Source organism: Nothobranchius furzeri, chromosome 1 (genome assembly GCF_043380555.1).
Source record: "Nothobranchius furzeri strain GRZ-AD chromosome 1, NfurGRZ-RIMD1, whole genome shotgun sequence".
In the NCBI taxonomy this organism is placed as follows: Eukaryota; Metazoa; Chordata; class Actinopteri; order Cyprinodontiformes; family Nothobranchiidae; genus Nothobranchius; species Nothobranchius furzeri.
The window spans coordinates 69,189,219-69,208,445 of NC_091741.1; the positions used below are offsets into that span (position 1 = coordinate 69,189,219).

The following is a 19,227-nucleotide window of genomic DNA, read 5'->3' on the forward strand; positions in this document are numbered from 1 at the left end:
ATCTGCCAATACCTTTTAAAGTCGATTAATTTACTGTTTATCTTTATGCAAATTAAAAGTATGGCTTGTAGCAAACAAAGGAAAACTGACTACACAATAAAATATGAGATATTGAGACAATCAGTTTTTTACATTTTATTGAAACACACAAGATTTAGTGTAAAATATTTTTCCAAATAAGTTTCTGTTCTCTTGCACTCAGCAAATTCTGACCCTACAGAAATGTTTGGATGTAAAAATGTATAGAAACATTTGGAAGTCGTCGTCGTCGTCGTCTTCCTCCGCTTATCCGGGTCTGGGTCGCGGGGGCAGCATCCCAACTAGGGAGCTCCAGGCCGTCCTCTCCCCGGCCTTGTCCACCAGCTCCTCCGGCAGGACCCCAAGGCGTTCCCGGACCAGATTGGAGATGTAACCTCTCCAACGTGTCCTGGGTCGACCCGGGGGCCTTCTGCCGGCAGGACATGCCCGAAACACCTCCCCGAGGAGGCGTCCAGGAGGCATCCTGACCAGATGCCCAAACCACCTCAACTGGCTCCTTTCGATCCGGAGGAGCAGCGGTTCTACTCCGAGTCCTTCCCGAATGTCCGAGCTCCTCACCCTATCTCTAAGGCTGAGCCCGGCCACCCTACGGAGGAAACTCATTTCGGCCGCTTGTATCCGCGATCTCGTTCTTTCGGTCATTACCCAAAGCTCATGACCATAGGTGAGGATTGGGACGTAGATCGACCGGTAAATCGAGAGCCTGGCTTTCTGGCTCAGCTCCCTCTTCCCCACGACAGATCGGCTCAGCGTCCGCATCACTGCAGACGCCAAACCAATCCGCCTGTCAATCTCCCAATCCCTCCTACCCTCACTCGTGAACAAGACCCCGAGATACTTAAACTCCTCCACTTGAGGTAGGACCTCTCCCCCGACCCGGAGGTGGCAAGCCACCCTTTTCCGGTCGAGAACCATGGTCTCGGATTTGGAGGTGCTGATCCTCATCCCAGCCGCTTCACATTCGGCCGCGAACCTACCCAGAAAGAGCTGAAGGTCAGAGCTGGATGAAGCTAGGAGGACCACATCATCCGCAAAAAGCAGAGACGAGATTCTCCTGCCACCAAACTCGACACACTCCACACCACGGCTGCGTCTAGAAATTCTGTCCATAAAAGTGATGAACAGAACCGGTGACAAAGGGCAGCCCTGGCGGAGTCCAACCCTCACTGGGAACAGGTCCGACTTACTACCGGCTATGCGGACCAAACTCACGCTCCTCTGGTAAAGGGACTGAATGGCCCTTAACAGAAAGCCACCCACCCCATACTCCTGGAGCGTCCCCCACAGGGTGCCCCTGGGGACACGGTCATAAGCCTTCTCCAAATCCACAAAGCACATGTGGATTGGTTGGGCAAACTCCCATGCCCCCTCCATCACCCTTGCAAGGGTATAGAGCTGGTCCACAGTTCCACGGCTAGGACGAAAACCACATTGCTCGTCCTCTATCTGAGATTCAACTATCGATCGGACCCTCCTCTCCAGTACCTTGGAGTAGACCTTTCCAGGGAGGCTGAGGAGTGTGATCCCCCTATAGTTGGAACACACCCTCAGGTCACCCTTCTTAAAGATGGGGACCACCACCCCGGTCTGCCACTCCCTAGGAACTGCCCCCGATGACCACGCAATGTTGTAGAGACGTGTCAACCATGACAGCCCTACAACATCCATAGCCTTGAGATACCCAGGACGAACCTCATCCGCCCCCGGGGCTCCGCCGCTGTGTAGTTGTTTGACTACCTCAGCAACTTCTGCCCCCGAGATTGGACAGTCCATCCCCAGGCCTCCCAGCTCTGGTTCCTCCTCGGAATGCGCATTGGTGGGATTGAGGAGCTCCTCAAAGTATTCCTTCCACCGTCCGACTATAGCCTCAGTTGACGTCAGCAGCTCCCCATCCCCACTGTAAACAGTGTGAGCGAGTTGCTGCCTTCCTCTCCTGAGGCGCCGGACAGTTTGCCAGAACCTCTTTGGAGCCGATCGATAGTCTTTCTCCATGGCCTCACCAAACTCCTCCCACGCCCGAGATTTAGCCTCGGCAACTGCCACTGCTGCACCCCGCTTGGCTATCCGGTACCTGTCTGCTGCCTCCGGAGACCCACAGACCAGCCACGCCCTGTAGGCCTCCTTCTTCAGCCTGACGGCTCCCCGAACCTCTGGTGTCCACCAGCGGGTACGGGGGTTGCCACCACGACTGGCACCGGCCACCTTACGACCACAGCTAGCAACAGCCGCCTCGACAATCGCAGAGTGGAACAAGGCCCACTCGGACTCAATGTCCCCCACTGCTCTCGGGACGTGGTCAAAGCTCTGCCGGAGGTGGGAGTTGAAGACCGTCTTGACAGGTTCTTCTGCCAGGCATTCCCAGCAGACCCTCACTATGCGTTTGGGTCTGCCAGGTCTACGCGGCATGTTCCCTTGCCATCTGATCCAACTCACCACCAGGTGGTGATCAGTTGACAGCTCCGCCCCTCTCTTCACTCGGGTGTCCAAAACATACGGCCGCAGGTCAGATGATACGACTACAAAATCTATCATCGACCTGTGACCTAGGCTGCCCTGGTACCAAGTGTACCGGTGGGCATCCTTATGTTCAAACATGGTGTTCATTATGGCCAAACTGCGGCTTGCACAGAAGTCCAATAACAAAACACCGCTCGAGTTCAGATTAGGTGGGCCGTTTCTCCCAATCACACCCCTCCAGGTCAAGCTGTCATTGCCCACGTGAGCATTGAAGTCCCCCAGCAGGACAATGGAGTCCCCTGATGGAGCACTATCCAGCACTCGTCCCAGGGACTCCAAAAAGGGTGGGTACTCTGAACTGATATTTGGCCCATAAGCACAAACAACAGTCAGGACCCGTTCCCCGACCCGAAGGCGCAAGGAAGCTACCCTCTTGTCCCCCGGGGTAAACCCCAACACATAGGCAGAGAGTCTCGGGGCTAACAAAAAGCCAACCCCAGCCCTCCGCCTCTCACCCGGAGCAACTCCAGCAAAGTAGAGTGTCCAACCCCTCTCCAGGTCTCGGGTTCCAGAGCCAATGCAATGTGTCGAGGTGAGTCCGACTATATCTAGCCGGTACCGCTCAACCTCTGCCACAAGCTCCGGCTCCTTCCACGCCAGCGAGGTGACGTTCCATGTCCCAAAAACTAGTTTTCTTGTCCGGGGATTGGACCGCCAAGGCTCCCGCCTTGGTCTGCCACCCGATTCGCATTGCACCGGACCCTTCATGTTCCTCCTGCGGGTGGTGGGTCCACAGTTGGACGAGCCCATGTATCCGGTTCGGGCTGGCTCGCTCACTCAAACTCCTCCACCACGATAAGGTGACGGTTCAAGGAGGAGACATTTGGAAGTATTCCAAAAAAATTTGGGAAAGCTAAAAAAGGATTTGAATACATTGGTGTAGATTATCGGTGACTTGTGACATGACCTTGATAAGTTTCCCCGAGAACAAATACGATTTTGGATGAGAGGTGAAATGTCTTTAAGATAACCAGTCAAGTCCAGCTGTTTTCAATTTAAACTCTCTAAGAACAATTGGAACAAAATAAAGCTGAAAAGAGGACCGTTTATGAACTTATTTAAAGGGATGAAAAATAGAAAAGGGTAATGAAATTTAAAACTAAAGATGATGGAGGAGGTTCAACTTAAATGAAGGCTTCTGCCTCACTCTGTTTTTCTGTGGCTGAAAACCACCTGTTGAGTCCAGCCCACCAGTCCTCTAGAGAAAATGCAATATAAACACAGATATTGGTTTCATAGTTTGTTGTCTGAAGACACATAGAGGGACACTAGTAAGATATGAGGTTAAGTGCTTAGAGTGGCGAGTCCTCGATCCATTTCCCAGCTGATTGAACTGTTTCACTTCAACCTTCTTGAGACACTCAGATAAAGGTGGGAAATCAAAATGTTACATAATGTACAACAATACCACCAGTAGTAAATCAAATCATATTCATGAATGATAAATTAAATATTCTTTGGGCTACCACCTACAGTGTCTAAAGTTATTTGCTCATTCGTGTTTTTCACCGGCAATTAAAGAATAAAATTACAGAATATTTAAATATTTCTGGTGAAACTTGAAATAAAAGTAATAAGTCAGTAGAGCTAAACATATTTAAAACCATTATTACTTGACGCGACAAACAATTGTTTTAAGTACTGTTTATCATAGGGTCCAAATAAACTGTGTGTGTGTGTGTGTGTGTGTGTGTGTGTGTGTGTGTGTGTGTGTGTGTGTGTGTGTGTGTGTGTGTGTGTGTGTGTGTGTGTGTGTGTGTGTGTGTGTGTGTGTGTGTGTGTGTGTGTGTGTGTGTGTGTTTGGCAGGCAGATGAGTTTACCTTCTAAAGCATCACACCCACATGGGTGGCTGGCTGCCACCTCCACATCAGAGATAAATGATCCCCCTTCTGATGGAAAGCCTTGACATGACTCTGCAACACACACTCATACATAAATGTTTTCATGCACACTCATAGTGATAATTCACAGCTAGGTTTTGCTTTCTAAATATATCCCATGATGATTATTTCCATTAGTTTGCATTATTTGCATAATTTCCTTATTTTTATTTAAATGTCCCATTCATTTACATGGAGGGGCTTAATGCTGTAACCATTCTCTAGAGGGTGCTCATTTAGTTTCTTCTTCAAATGTCCCTTTTATGTTGTAATTAAAATATGTAGCACCTGGACTCCCCGGGAACCTACGCTAGGATCCTGTTTGTGGACTTCAGCTCTGCGTTCAACACCATCCTCCCTGCTCTGCTCCAGGACAAGCTCTCCATGCTCAACGTACCCAACTCCACCTGCAGGTGGATCACTGACTTCCTGACAGACCGTAGGCAGTGCGTGCGGCTGGGGAAGAATGTTTCCACCGCTAAGACTATTAGCACTGGATCCCCACAGGGCAGTGTACTTTCTCCTCTGCTCTTCTCCCTGTACACAAACTGCTGCACCTCGAGCCATGACTCCGTTAAACTGATCAAGTTTGCGGACGACACCACCCTCATCGGGCTCATCTCTGACGGTGATGAGTCCGCCTACAGGAGGGAGGTGGAACGGCTGGTGTACTGGTGCAGCAGCAACAACCTGGAGCTCAATGCTCAGAAGACAGTGGAGATGATTGTGGACTTCAGGAAAGTCACAGCCCCATCTCTCCCCCTCGTCCTGACGGATACCCCCGTCACCACTGTGGACTCCTTCCGCTTCCTCGGAACCACCATCACACATGACCTTAGGTGGGAGCCATCCATCAGCTCCCTGATCAAAAAGGCCCAGCAGAGGATGTACTTTCTGCGGCAGTTGAAAAAGGCCAAGCTGCCGGCCCAGATGATGGTGCAGTTTTACACGGCCATCATTGAGTCCATCCTCACCTCCTCCATCGCTGTGTGGTACGCTGGAGCCACAGTGAGGGACAAACATAGACTGCAGCGCATTGTGCGCTCTGCTGAGAAGTTGATTGGCTGCAGCCTTCCATCTCTCCAGGACCTGTACGTCTCCAGAACTCGGGGGCGTGCAGGTCGGATAGCAGCTGACCCTTCGCACCTGGGTCACAGACTTTTTGAGCCGCTTCCCTCGGGCAGGAGGTTACGGTCCGTCCGGACCAGAACCTCCCGCCATAAAAACAGCTTCTTTCCATCTGCCGTTAGACTTGTGAATAGATTATAAACACACAACCATGCTCGTCTTCTGTACTTGACATAACGTCACGTTATCGGCCATATTACCATTACCTGCCGTTTTTATAGCTGAATGTTTTATGCTAGTTTTATTATATTTTATTCTACTTATTCTATTTTTGAAATTTATTATTCATGTTATATGTTGCACATTAGTACCGAAACAAGTTCCTAGTTTGTGAACTGCTTGTTCACTGACAATGGCAATGAACCTTTTCTGATTCTGATTCTGATATGCATAAACTTTTAAATCAAATTTTAATTTGTGTGTACTTTTTGTCATGTTGATTTTTAATTTTCTTGCTATTCTTGCTAATTAGAAAGCAAAGTAAATTGCCTTTGTGTATGAAATAAGAGAGACCCTCCACTATTTAACATTTTCAATCCATCATTGCATTTTATTGATGCTATTTTGACATCTGCTTCACACATTCAGTTGTTAAAGCGTTTTTCTCTATACGAGTCCAACTCTTAGAGGATTATTCACCCTGCTAAACATTTTACTCAAAAAAAATAAACTAAACAGAACTCGGGATGAAAAACTGCAGAGCTTTCCTTCAATAAAATTTTGGTTAATAAAGAAGAAGAAAGAAAATATCATTTCTATAGCGCATTTCAAGATAAAAAATCACAAGGCGCTTCACAAAAACAAACAATGTAAAAATATTTTGAAAGTGGTTAAAATATCTATTTAAAATGAGCAGAAAATAGACATTTGTGATTAAAAAAATGTTAAGAAAGAGAGAAAGTGAAGAGGGAAATCAGTGGATCCTGAGGAAGGTGGAATAGGTAAAGCACAAGTGTTGCAGAGGGCAAGAGAATGGAGCTCATTAAGAGGAGGCAAGTAGGTAGCACATTCATCACATATTTGACGCTGCCTGCTGCTGCTGGATTGAAGCAACAAGATAAATAGTTACTGTAAACTAGTTGTGCTACTAAAACAGCAGCTAAAAGAGGTAAAAATGCTCATTGTGGTTTGTCCTATGACCCAAACATGCTGTGGTGTTTATTTCCATTCAAAGCTTCAGGGAGGCTGACATTAATTCTTTGAAGACAGTTTACCCTGAAACACCACCATCAGTCGTCTTTTCTGTCTGTCTCATCTCATCTCTGGGTTATTGCTCTCCAACTCTGCTGCTCCTCTGTAGCTGAACCTTTGTGTGATGGCGTGCTAGTGTGAGTTAGCGTGGCGGGTTGAGTGTGCACTCAGCTCACTGCTTCCTAATCAAGCATTAAGAGGGAATTAAGGTGTCGTTTTCCACAGATATATTAGCTGCAGTCAGCGGTGTCGCCAAGAAACCGGAAGATTCTCCTGCATTCATCTCTCATTCACTCCCCCACTGACTATTTTCTTTTTATTTCTTTCCATAAACCCCCATATACACACACACACACACACACACACACACACACACACACACCAAAACTCCTGTTTGAAATACTAATTAAGGCTTCTGCTGCATTGCAGGGGGCTTTTGTTCTCTGGCTGACAGCATGTTGGTGTCATGAAGGAAAGTTTTTAACAGCCAAAGACTTGACATAATCTGTGTTTGTGCTTAACCTGAACTTTTTCAGGCACATAGATGGTCACCAACCACCTAAAATACCTTATGAATACATCCAACAAATGTAAAGAAGATTAATGATGTCCCTCTTTCACAGGTTGACACGGTTTATGGGTTCTTATTGTGTGCGACAGGCTTTATTTCAATTATGGCTAAATTATCCACCAAACCTTTCATCTACAGACTCTGGATCTTTTTTTCTTTGCAGCTGATTTTGGAGGACTCGAGATGATCAGTCGGTCATCTAACTGGGTGTGTGTGTGTGTGTGTGTGTGTGTGTGTGTGTGTGTGTGTGTGTGTGTGTGTGTGTGTGTGTGTGTGTGTGTGTGTGTGTGTGTGTGTGTGTGTGTGTGTGTGTGTGTGTGTGTGTGTGTTTATGATTGTTTGTCCTGTGTGTCTCTGTGTTGCCCTGCGATGGACTGGCTCTCTGTCCAGGGTGTACCCTGCCTGACTGCCCATTGACTGCTGGGGATAGGCACCAGCCCCCCCCCCCCCCCCCCCCGATCCTACGTGGACAAAGCGAGTTCAGATAATTGATGGATGGATGGATGGATGGATGGATGGATGAACTTCCATTATGGGGTTATAACATTTTTGAATAATCAACTTATTTTCAATCTTTTGACTTTATGTTATCTTTTGTTGCTGGGAATGTCATATTCTTCTCTTTACTGTCTCTAATAAACCTGAGTTTAGCTTCATGCTGACAACTCCCAAAGTAGTCTTGCAGCTTCTGTATTTTCTGAGTCACTGAAACTAAACTAGAAGGTCCAACTCAGCCAGAAAGATGGGTTCTGGACTGGTTCTAGATGCAAAAGTACACTCAGACTTTTTAGATAGTCAGATTTCAACAACTAATGAAGAGTTCATAAAGGAGGATATTAGCATTTGGCTCAACAATTCATGACAAGTTTTCCACCACACAAAGTTTTAGTTCTGGTTGTTTGCCAGGACTTATGCCAACACTCACAAGTCAGTGCTGCGGTGGAGCAAGACCTCTACTGGACCAAGTCAGGTTAACGACTCACATTCCAGCAAAAATTAAAGAGGAGAAACATGCATAAACAAACCCTGTTTTCTTAAAAATCACACATCTAGTTGATATATTTTAGGATTAGCTGAAACTCAAAGATCAGGTTGAAGTCTGACACACTCTGCGCCGCTGTCACCACCCTCCAGTGAGATATGGGCTCAGCTGAGTAATTTCAGTCTTCTTATCAGATGGAAAATATGGACAGCACTTAAAAGCTCTGAAGTGTATCACAGCCATAAATCTACCTCACAGATTCTCCCCTCTTCTTCTGCCTCCTCCACCTGCTTCTTCCATTCTCCACCCTTCTCTCCTCCCATGTCTTCATCTTCGTCATCACCACTTTATTTCTGGCTCTTCTCTTCTCTCCTCTTCTCTCCTCTTCTCTCTGCCCTTTTAAGGTTAACTCTAGCAAACAGGACAGCGTCCCATTGATGGTCTCTGATTAAATGGATTACCGGCTAGCTCGCTCTCTGGCCACCCTGTGGTTTCTTATGAGACCCAGTGTGCTCATTACATTACAGAAGGAGACGGAGGGACATTTGTTACAGTTGCTACAGTACTGCAATGGAAATAGGCCTACTGCAGTGTGCAGTTTTCTTTGTGCACTTTAAAACTTCTGCTGTTGAAAGGACTTTTTGCAGCCTAAAAGAAAGTTATTCAAGCATTTGATTGTTTATTTTCAGCATTAGGACAATTATACCAAGAGAAACATTACCAACGTAAATATTCTTTCCGTTCATGCTGGACCCAGATCTTTTGGTTTTCCTTGCTTTAGTTGTTCTCTTAAGGGTTTTAACAAAACCACACATTTATAAAAAATGTTCTATGTCCGATCTATTTTTAAAGGGGCAAAACATTCAAGTGTATTTTAAATTTTAACAAGTCCAGACTTTGTTCTTACAGTTTTGGAACTGTTAGATTAAACATTGCTGTTCATTCTCCAAGTTTATTTGGGTTTTAGAATTTAGAAAAAACAATTTCTTTACAAAAGAAAAGCCTGAGAGTTACAGAGGAAAACATTTTTATTTTTGCACAACTTTCCACGCTGCTTGGCAGGCAGGTTGCGCTGTACTTCCTCTGAGTGTTCTGTCACTAGATGTGATCACAGACAATTTCATGTTGTACAAATCAGAGCTCTGTGAGCAGCTCTGTCTGTAGCAGGATCTGTTCTCTTCTTGTGACTAAAGACGGATCTTGACTCTGGTGGGTTTTAGGTCAAAACTCAAAAGCTTCGGATGAAAGGGATGGATCAGGAGAAGGAAGGGAAATTCCTTACTTTGTTCTCCCTAAGCTGTGTGACAACATGCTGCGAGCACAGACATCAACCACTGCTTTACCCCTCGCCGCTTCAGGACCAGCAGCACGGCTGGCTGTCTGCCTCATAGAGAAACAACAAACTGTGGTGTGCCGACAACTTGTGTTAGTGCAAAACATGTGTTGTTAGAATTTTGGACTGTGCAAAGCTAAAGATGGAAGATTATTATCCTTGTTTAATGTCTATGACTGTAGTCCATTGCTCAAATGTGAAAGGTGGGTCATGAATGAGACAAACAATTTTACACATCAGTCAAGTTTCTAAACTCTGAGCTGAAACTTTGTGTCACACGAGTTAGGAGTCCAACATGTTATTTGAGGGCCTCGTATTGTGTGACATCTTTGCCCAAAACCCCCACAAACCGTCAGTCTGACAGCTCTATGACTCAGATGACTGACAGCATCACCGTTGCCAAGCAACCAACTTTCCAGCTTGCATGTACACTCTCTGGTCATGTTCCATGGAAAAAAGCAACTAAAACGACTTCTAGAAGAAAGGTCTCTGTGAAACAGGAGTTAGTAATGATGCTGCTTCAAACCGAGAGGGGAAGTTGATAAAAACTGTTCATCAGGAAGGCTGAGGTTCTGACAGCATAGCCTCTTGGTGGATATTATCATTTTTTTTTACTCTTTTAATGAAGCAACTTTTACATACGTGTTCTTTAGCTGCTTATCTCACATAGAAAATAATAAATCTGCATTAAGTTTTTGAGATATTTTATTTGTTTAGGGTTAGGTGTCAGGATTAGGTATATTAGTATCGGTTTACATCGCTATCAGAAATTAAGAGCTAGACTACATCATATACTGGATATCGATAAAAAGGCCTATATCAAGTGCTGCTCTCTTTCTCAGCGCTTTTCTGTGTTTCATCCAGGAATCATGTGTGTGCCCGCCGTGAGATAATGTGCCCTTTCACATTAAGATAATGAGGAACTCTGGAATGTCCTTTTCTGCTAATGGAACTGCATTAGACTGGCTTTTTTTCCTTTGTATCTGCTTTGTCTGCATCATTTTCTTAAAATGCAGCCATTCCTGAATAAGCTGTCTGTGTTGTAAAACAGCCCACCTAATGAGATGAGATGATTGACTCCATTTATATCAAACAGAATGTGTTTGAAGCTGCGAGTAGTGACCAGCATTTCAGAAAATAACAACCAGTCAGAAAAATTCCCTTTCTTTTATAATTTATTGAACCAAGGGAGGATAAAGCAAGTCTTGTATTTTAATCCTGTTTTCAGTTTAAAAATCTCTGAAAGGCTAAGTACATTTTTCACAATTTATTGAACTGTTGATGTCTTCATCATTCGACAGATAGTAAATGATCTTTTTCAGCAAGCCTAATAATTAATAATTATATGTTCTAAAGCAAAATGGCTAAATGTTACAATTAAATCCCTTGGTTTAGGCGATGATAAAGCATGTGTTCGTTTAGGCTCCAGTGTTTGTTACGCCCCGTCTGCTGAGTGGCTGCATTAAGAGATTAATTACTTACTAATGAACTGCTGACTTAACTGTATTTAATATTGCCATAATAATTATCATGTCAGCTCTGAAGACTCCCAACTAATGTGAGTCTCGAAGTCATCCATGCAATGACAGCCTTAATGAAACCTTATTGGAAGTCTGAAGAGTTCTTGTTATTGTGAAAAAGAAAAAGCACGTGCAACAAAGACAAGACACAAAGGTATGTAGATGCTATTTAAACCGACTAAAACATACTTAAAATAAAGGTCACCTCTCCAGATATCTCTATGAATCCAGCAGGGAGCTAATTGGTCCTTGTCCAATCAGAAAGAGAGTGTGGTTAACATCACTGACAACAAGTCAGACATGTTTTCATTAGGTGTTGGACTGCCAGGGTTGGACAGATTTTCTGGCTGTGGTGCATCACATCTCTGATCTTTACTGATGATGTTTGCCTCGTTGAGCTGACCTGCAGTGGGTGGTGACTGAATTAGGTGTGTTGGAACAGAGAAACAAGTAAAACATAATTGGAGCCCTGTTTCTAAACCAGAAACAGGTGGATTGCCAACTCTGAAGCCTCATAAGTCATACCGAGTGCAGAACAAATTTAGTCTGGTTTCTGCAAAGCTTCCAGAAAGACTGCCTAATACCTAAACTAAAGCCAGCAAAATAATGCAGCATGAGTTTTAGTTTTAAATATACTGAATGCACCTCGCTGTTCCATGCATCACTTCCTGTCTGGGTCATGTTAATTATTTTACTTCATGACAATCTGCATATTGTACAGAAAGAAATAGACTCCAAGCTGAAACTTTGCAGAGCTCCTGATCCACAACGCACCGCACCACATTCAGTGTGAATGCTTTGATTGGATTCAATGGTTTTTGGTTTTGTGTAGAAGCTGTACAGATTCCAGACTGTATCTGATCCACATTTGGTGTGAATGAGGCTGAAGTTGAGATTAAATCAGTGATCTAGGTTGGGGAGTTCAAGGTTCTTGGGTCTTGTTGATTAATGAGGGTAGAATAAAGTTGGAGATTGATCACTATTCACTAATGCATCCTGGTGAAACGAGAGTCAAAGGGCAAGAGTGTTTATTTACCAATCGATCTTCAGTCCAACCTTCTATGTTCCACTATAAAAGAATGAATGGGTGGATGGACGGACGGATGGATTTGGGCTCTAATCGGTGGAAGCTGCAGTGTGATTATAACAAGGTTTAGAAGATGAGGAGTAAAACTTAAACGTGGAACAGCCTTTTGGTTCAAATCAATTATTAAAACGTGATTAAATATGAAGAAGTCAAAATGAGCATTCAGCTGAAACATTCATTAAAGTTGAGCCCAAATCCAAACAACGAGTGAGCCCTACTGTTGTGAAACTCATGTAAAAATAACAATTCTAATGCTTACTGCTTGTGAGTGGCAGCATATTACTGTTTGGGAAAATGTGGAAAGGTCTGATGTAAGGGTTTCAGTGTGAACTCTGAACTAGAAAACATCAAACACCCAGTGAACAAAGATCTGTTTAAAGTAGGCTTTGGTTTTTTGTTCTTTATGATGAAAAAGTTGTTGTCATACCAACTTTCTTAAATGTTCAGAGGACTGAACACAGATCCATCTGCATACATTAAATACCAACGATCCTTCATTTTGTTAATGTTAAAAATGAACCTCAGACTCCCAAAGGAGGCCTTTCTGGGACATCCTATCAGTAGGAGGCCCCCAAGTCAACTCAAGACACCCTAGAGGGATCTCCTGGCTGTGAATTTTCTGTGTTTCCTTGTTAGGGGTGCTGCCCAGACCCAGAAAAAAGTATGAGGACAAGGAGTTAGGGAAAAGTGTGATGCTTCATTCCAATAGCAATGTGTCACAATAAAATACAGTTGTAGTACGATTCCAGCAAACAAAACCTGGTGGTCGCTGAAGCTACAGAACATCTACAGGTGGTTAAAGACACCTGGTGCCTGTTAAAATCTCCCAGTGGATCAGATGTCTGGCAGGTGCAAAGGCACAGCTGGATGCACCACAGTTATGTCCTGATTATAACAGGCTACTTGTGCTCAGTGTGTGCTGCCCTGCTCTTTGCCAAGAGATGTCACTGAAACTGAGATTTTAGTCATTTTCAAAGAAAGCAAATAGAGAAAATGATGGGTTGTTTTTGTTGTTGTTGTTTTTTTATCCCAGGATCTTCAAGAAAGATCAATAATATTCCATTAAAATAGGAACATTTTTTGTGGTTTTTCCCCTTTGTTTAGCTGAAACTTATCTTCCTCTGCGCACAAAGTGACAATCTTCCATCCTCTCTCTCAGGTAAATTCACCTGTATTGAGGCTCGTTTCCACCTGGAGCGTCAGATGGGTTACTACCTGATCCAGATGTACATCCCCTCCCTGCTCATTGTGATCCTGTCCTGGGTTTCCTTCTGGATCAACATGGATGCTGCGCCTGCCCGAGTCGGTCTGGGCATCACCACGGTGCTGACCATGACCACACAGAGCTCCGGTTCCAGAGCCTCACTACCCAAGGTGACAAAAATGCTATCATCCTGCGCTACCTGCTCTTAAACAGAAACTAACATTACAGGCTTCTGTGTTGCCCTTTAAGTTAAAAATGGAGTTTTATGCAAATTGATCAGAGAAAATATGAGAAGCTTAATGTTCAAAACAATGAAGGGAGGGAATCAATTAAACGGGAAATGGGGACGTTAAAAGGAGATGAAAACAAGTAGCAAGGACAGAAAAGATTTGATGAAAAGCAAAACAAAATCATAATTTAGGAGTTTAAAACAGCAACAGTTCACAAATAACTAGCAAAACAACCAAATATATATTTATAAAATATCAGACATAACACTCCAGATCATATTCTTTGCTATCCAGTCAACTCTTTCAGTCAGGCACACCTGAAGCATTTTAAAAATGTGTTTTAAACAATAACATAGAAACGTAGAATGAAGATAAATGAATGTCTCATTTTTTCATTTACATTCCATCTTGATTCTTGCAAGTTTGTCTAAAAAGAAACCGCTTCAAGGCATTTGGAATGATTTTTACATCGGTTTTAGCTTTGATTGCGTCGAAACTCTTTTATCATGTGCACCTTTTTCCACCTTTCTGTCTGAATTAAACCGGACCGACTGCTGAACGGCTCTGGAGGAGAAGAGGTTTCACAGAGACGTTCAAAGATAAATGCTTTCATAGTAAAGCTGCACAGTCATCTTAGTGTGTTTGGAGAAAAGATCCAGAGTCATAGTTTAATTGGATTTTAAACGGCTGATTGTGGGGTTTCTCTGTGTGACGGAGAGAGGATCTCCCTTTCAAAGTGTGAGAGGTGTAACAGCACAGCAGGGTGTAGCAATCAGACAGTGATCCGGGAGACTTTATTTAACCCTTTCACCTGAACAGTCCATACACTTTTTCTGTGCAAAATCTCCTGCTCACAGGTGTGGGTACTGATTTTTTCCATGATTCTGTCGTCTTTATGGCTCTTAACAGTTTAAATCTATTTTGTTCCTCTGCAGCATGTAGTGTAGCTGGGCCTGGGTTTTGTTGCTGGTGAAGGTTCTGGGTCATCCAGGTAATAGTTATCCTGGTAGGTAAAGAAAATTAGGGAAAAGCAGATTATTTTCTTAAAGATTATTTTTTGTCAGATTTTAAAATAATTTTCTTGACCTATTGTGTGCTACAATGACCCTTTATAGCAATGGTACTCACTCCTGGTCCTGAAGAACTGGCATCCAGCATGTTTTACTTGTTTCTCTGTTCCAACACACCTAATTCAGTTTTTTCAGCTCGTCAGGCTCTAAGCCTGTTAATTTTCTGATGATTGAAATCAGGTGTGTTGAAGCAGAGTTAAAAGTTAAAAGTTGACTATTTTGAAGACAAAAACTTTTTTTTCACATTTTCTTGTTAATTCACAGAAAAAAGATAGGAATTCAAATCTATGTGGTGTGTGCTTTAGGCACGACGGCGAGGGCAACGGTGGCACAGGAGATAAGTGCTCACACCGCAGTCAGAAGGTTGCAGGTTCAAGCCCCGCTGAGGCTGTCACTGTCATTGTGTCCTTGGTAAAGACAATTAACCCACCTTGCCTGCTGGTGGTGGTCAGAGGGACCGGTGGTGCCTGTGAACGGCAGACTCGCCTCTGTCAGTGCGCCTCAGGGCAGCTGTGGCTACATTGTAGCATATCATCACCAGGGTGGGAATGGGTGAATGACTGATTGTGTTGTAAAGCGCCTTGGGGGGTTCCATGACTCTAGAAGGCCCTATATCAAATACAGGCCATTTACCATCTTTAAGTTAAAGATTTTATTCTTACAGTTCACAGAATTAAAATTTGAAAAGACATTTGGAAGAGAGGAAACTCATACACAAATCAGAAACGCTGCCTTTTCTCATCACACCCAGAATAACAAAACAAATAAAGGAAATATTCTAAAAGTTTACCTACACCTATTGGGACGACTGTTATCACTGATTAATAAATCACATTAGATGTTTTAAAACTTCGTGTCAATGACCCGCAGGTGTCCTACGTGAAAGCCATTGATATCTGGATGGCCGTCTGTCTGCTCTTCGTTTTCTCGGCTCTGCTGGAATACGCCGCTGTCAACTTCATTGCCCGCCAACACAAGGAGCTGCTGCGCTTCAGACGGAGGCGACGACACATGAAGGTAAACGTTCAGCAGCGATTCACTTTCATTCGTTTGTCAGCTGTGTCAACAGAAACAAACGAGCTGAATTTGTTTCAGGAATCAGAGTTGATGGATTTCAGCAATGTTCTGAATAACAAATATTTAGGATGTGCTAAGTGGAAAACACGTTGTGCTTCTAACAATTAGTGATCATTACAGGTTTAAGATCCCCCACGCCCTTGTCATCTATCCAAAATCATGTGTTCCAGAACCATCTGGACCTCAGCTGTCTGGCACCTAAAGCACAATGACTTAGTTTAGTTTGTGATCTGGTTCTTGTTGTTTTACTCATTTAGATGAAAAAAAAACATTTCCCCACCATCTTTTGGCCTTTTCTAAAATTCAGTTCCTGTTTGGTTTTGGCTTTGTGTGGGGCTCATCACCGCCTGGTAGAAACACGAGGCATCAATGTTTTAGACGGAGGGCTGATTGAAGGCTGAGCCACAGAGCAAACACAGAACAGCTCATTAAGGATTCACAAAACAGAACACACACACACACACACACACACACACACACACACACACACACACACACAAAGGAAAGCTTGCAACATCCATTAGAAACGGTGATGAAGGAGCTCTTGTTTTAATGAATTTGTGGGTTTAATCACACCTTCTGTGTCTAACATCATAAAAAAATATCATTAATATAACATCTTATTTTTCCTGCTATGGAAATATTATGTTTTAAACATACAGTTAATTTAATTAAAATGTGCTAGTGATGGTTCTCAGTCCTCCAGGTCATGGACTTCTTTGGTTTCTTGAAGACTTTTCACTTCTCATCCACGGAGCTTTGTCAATTCTGAATTGACAAAGCTCCGTGGACAAGAAGCAAAACGTTTGAAATGTTTTTTGCAATACTGAAATAAATATTAAGCATTTGAAAATATTTCCTTTCATTATAGCTATTACCATTAAAGGGGCCCTTCATTCATATTTTAAATACATCTGCAGTGGTCTCTAGTAGGAATGAATGCCTCGTAAGTCAGTCTGGGGATAAAAAAAGCTCTGATGCGCTTGTTTCAGCTCAGAGAATTCAGCCAGAGGGAAAGGTGTCTACAATCACAGGTGTGATTATAGGTTCTAACACCGGTTATGCGATAAAGCTGTTGTTCCACAGACAGAATCACTTATTGAGTAAATTATTTTGTGGATGATGAAACTGCATGAATGCAGTATTGCGGTACCTCCTTTCTACCACTAGATGCTGTTCGTACACATGGTCAGAGCTGTTCTTATATTTAGGAACATTTCTACGCACAAGTACTAAATGATAAATCTCACACAATGTGTAAAATTGTTCCTACACACAACAAATGCACAGATCTGTGTGTAAGTACTACTGATAAATGAAGGCCCAGGTGTCTTCACATAGAGCAAATGTGTGCCACTGTGTTTTGAAGTCTGCCTCTTTTGTCTTTCAGGTGTTAGATAATTCAGAGCTTTACTCTGACAGCTTCTGTCCCTTGACCGATAAGAGGTATCGCACACAGATTTAATGAGGGACAGACAGACTGGTGAGCAGCTGCAGGTGAAAAGAGGAGCTCATAACAGATTCATGATGAAAGTGGCTAATTGTTTTTTTTCTGTGAGTGAATTTTGAGGCTCATGAACACAGATCATCCAAAAGAATTTATGCAATCATGTTAATGAAAGGCGAGTTTCATTCACAGAAAATGACTAAGCCAAGTTTAGACTTGCACTAATAAGTATTTAGAGAACCTTTATGGCATTTTATGTGTTCATATTGTAAAAATGTTCATAAAATATGCACATTGGGCTTTTTTCTCACTGTTTTTTTACATTTTATAGGTTAAATGTATGTTTTATATAATTATTATGAGATATCTGTTGCAATAATGAGATGAATGATTTTTTTTATCAGAGTGGTGTGAATTGGCCTCCATAGGATGCAATCACTTGTATTATTGGTGGTTTTGGTCTTACAAGAAGCCTTGAAAACACAAGAAATAAAGAAAAGAAACACAATGAGCAGATGAACTAACATGAGCCTAAATGTTAGTTGGTGCTTTCACATCTGGGTCGGCACGGACCTTCCTGGTCGGGTAAATTGTTTTAGTTCAAATTAGAGATCTGTGTTTATGTATCTGTACCCGAGAACTGCAACTAGCTGACTGAACGAGCGGGAGTTGAGCTGTAGTGTGAAGGGAAAACCCAAACGGAAGTACGAGCACTGGGAGTTTGTCGACATGCACTTTGATTTTAGGAACACACCAGCATAAGGTCCGAAAGGAAATGGGTCTGTAGTGTTATTCCTAACTTAAGGGAAGTGAATTACTGGTCTGAAGCCAACTAGTTGGTGAAGCTGTGAATCTTTGATCTCTGGCATGGATTCAATCAATCAAAACTTTATTAATCCCAGAGGGAAATTAGAGATTTGAAGACTTGATGACTAAATGGCGTCTGTGGTAATCCACGTCCGTATATAGACGCAGGTGATGATGTGGAGGGAGGAAGGGGAGACTGTGGAATGATGGGAGTTGGGGTTCAGTGGGAGTTGGGAAGGCTGATAGATCTGTTGGTAGGATTCGTGACAATCATTGTTGGTGTTGGTAAATGTAGTGCTTTAAGAGTTTAATAAATGACCTTTACTTATGACCAATAAGCTGTGATATTCTATATAAATATAGAATATCAACCTGCTTGGTCTTGTATGTTTAATCAGAAGATTCTAGGATTCTTTGTTTATTCAGGGATTGTAAACACTTCGTCTTGATTCAAGGAAAGAGTCATGTTTATTAAAGTAAAATGTTATTTTCCAAACAATTAAAACATGACAAGTTAACTAATATTTACTGTGATGGATGGATCTAGGTGGGTGAGATGTGATGTATGGTGCCTATGTGTGAATATGATGTTATCAGAACTTTCGTATCTAGAAGAACTGAGTTCTGGGTGTAAAAGAATATGGATTGCGTTAAGCTATGGAGTTGATTCTTATCAAAAGGCATCACACGCTATCTGTGTTTCTACTTCACCCTTTCTTGGAGACCCTCTTCATGGATCCGAAGGTCAGAGAGGTCGGATGACCTCTGGCACTGTGGGCTGTAGAATACCCGTAGCACCGACTCTTCAGTCCAGAGATGTCCCGGGTCACAACAAAAGGATGGAACCCTTTGCATCTCCGAGGACTCTTAAGGAGTCAGAACAATATCAGCTTAGTTCTGCAGGAACCGTTTGCTGTGTAGCAGTAGGCAGCTTTTAGCAGGGTTTTGGCAGCTGGCCAAAAATGCTCAGGGTTAAAGAGGTGTCACTCCGGACGGCCGTTCCGAAGCGCTCTCTAGAACTGAAATGCTGAATGATGGGAAGCTGGAATGCGACTCCTACTGCTGAATCACTGTAAGTGATTCTGTTTTAATATTCTCATATTATGATTTACCTGGCCAGTCAGAGCATGCCATGTTAAGGGA

At 43.2% G+C, this 19,227-nt stretch overlaps 1 protein-coding gene across 2 annotated transcripts in view; it reads left to right on the forward strand.

The window, feature by feature from the left end:
* The window catches only part of glra1 (glycine receptor, alpha 1), a 209,743-nt gene that overhangs the window by 140,520 nt on the left and 49,996 nt on the right, over positions 1-19,227 (forward strand). For both annotated transcript variants that reach the window (XM_070549989.1, XM_015952019.3), the window contains 2 exons: positions 13,409-13,623; positions 15,624-15,770. In XM_070549989.1, the coding sequence (XP_070406090.1) occupies positions 13,409-13,623; positions 15,624-15,770 (362 nt within the window). The remainder of the gene's footprint in view (positions 1-13,408; positions 13,624-15,623; positions 15,771-19,227) is intronic.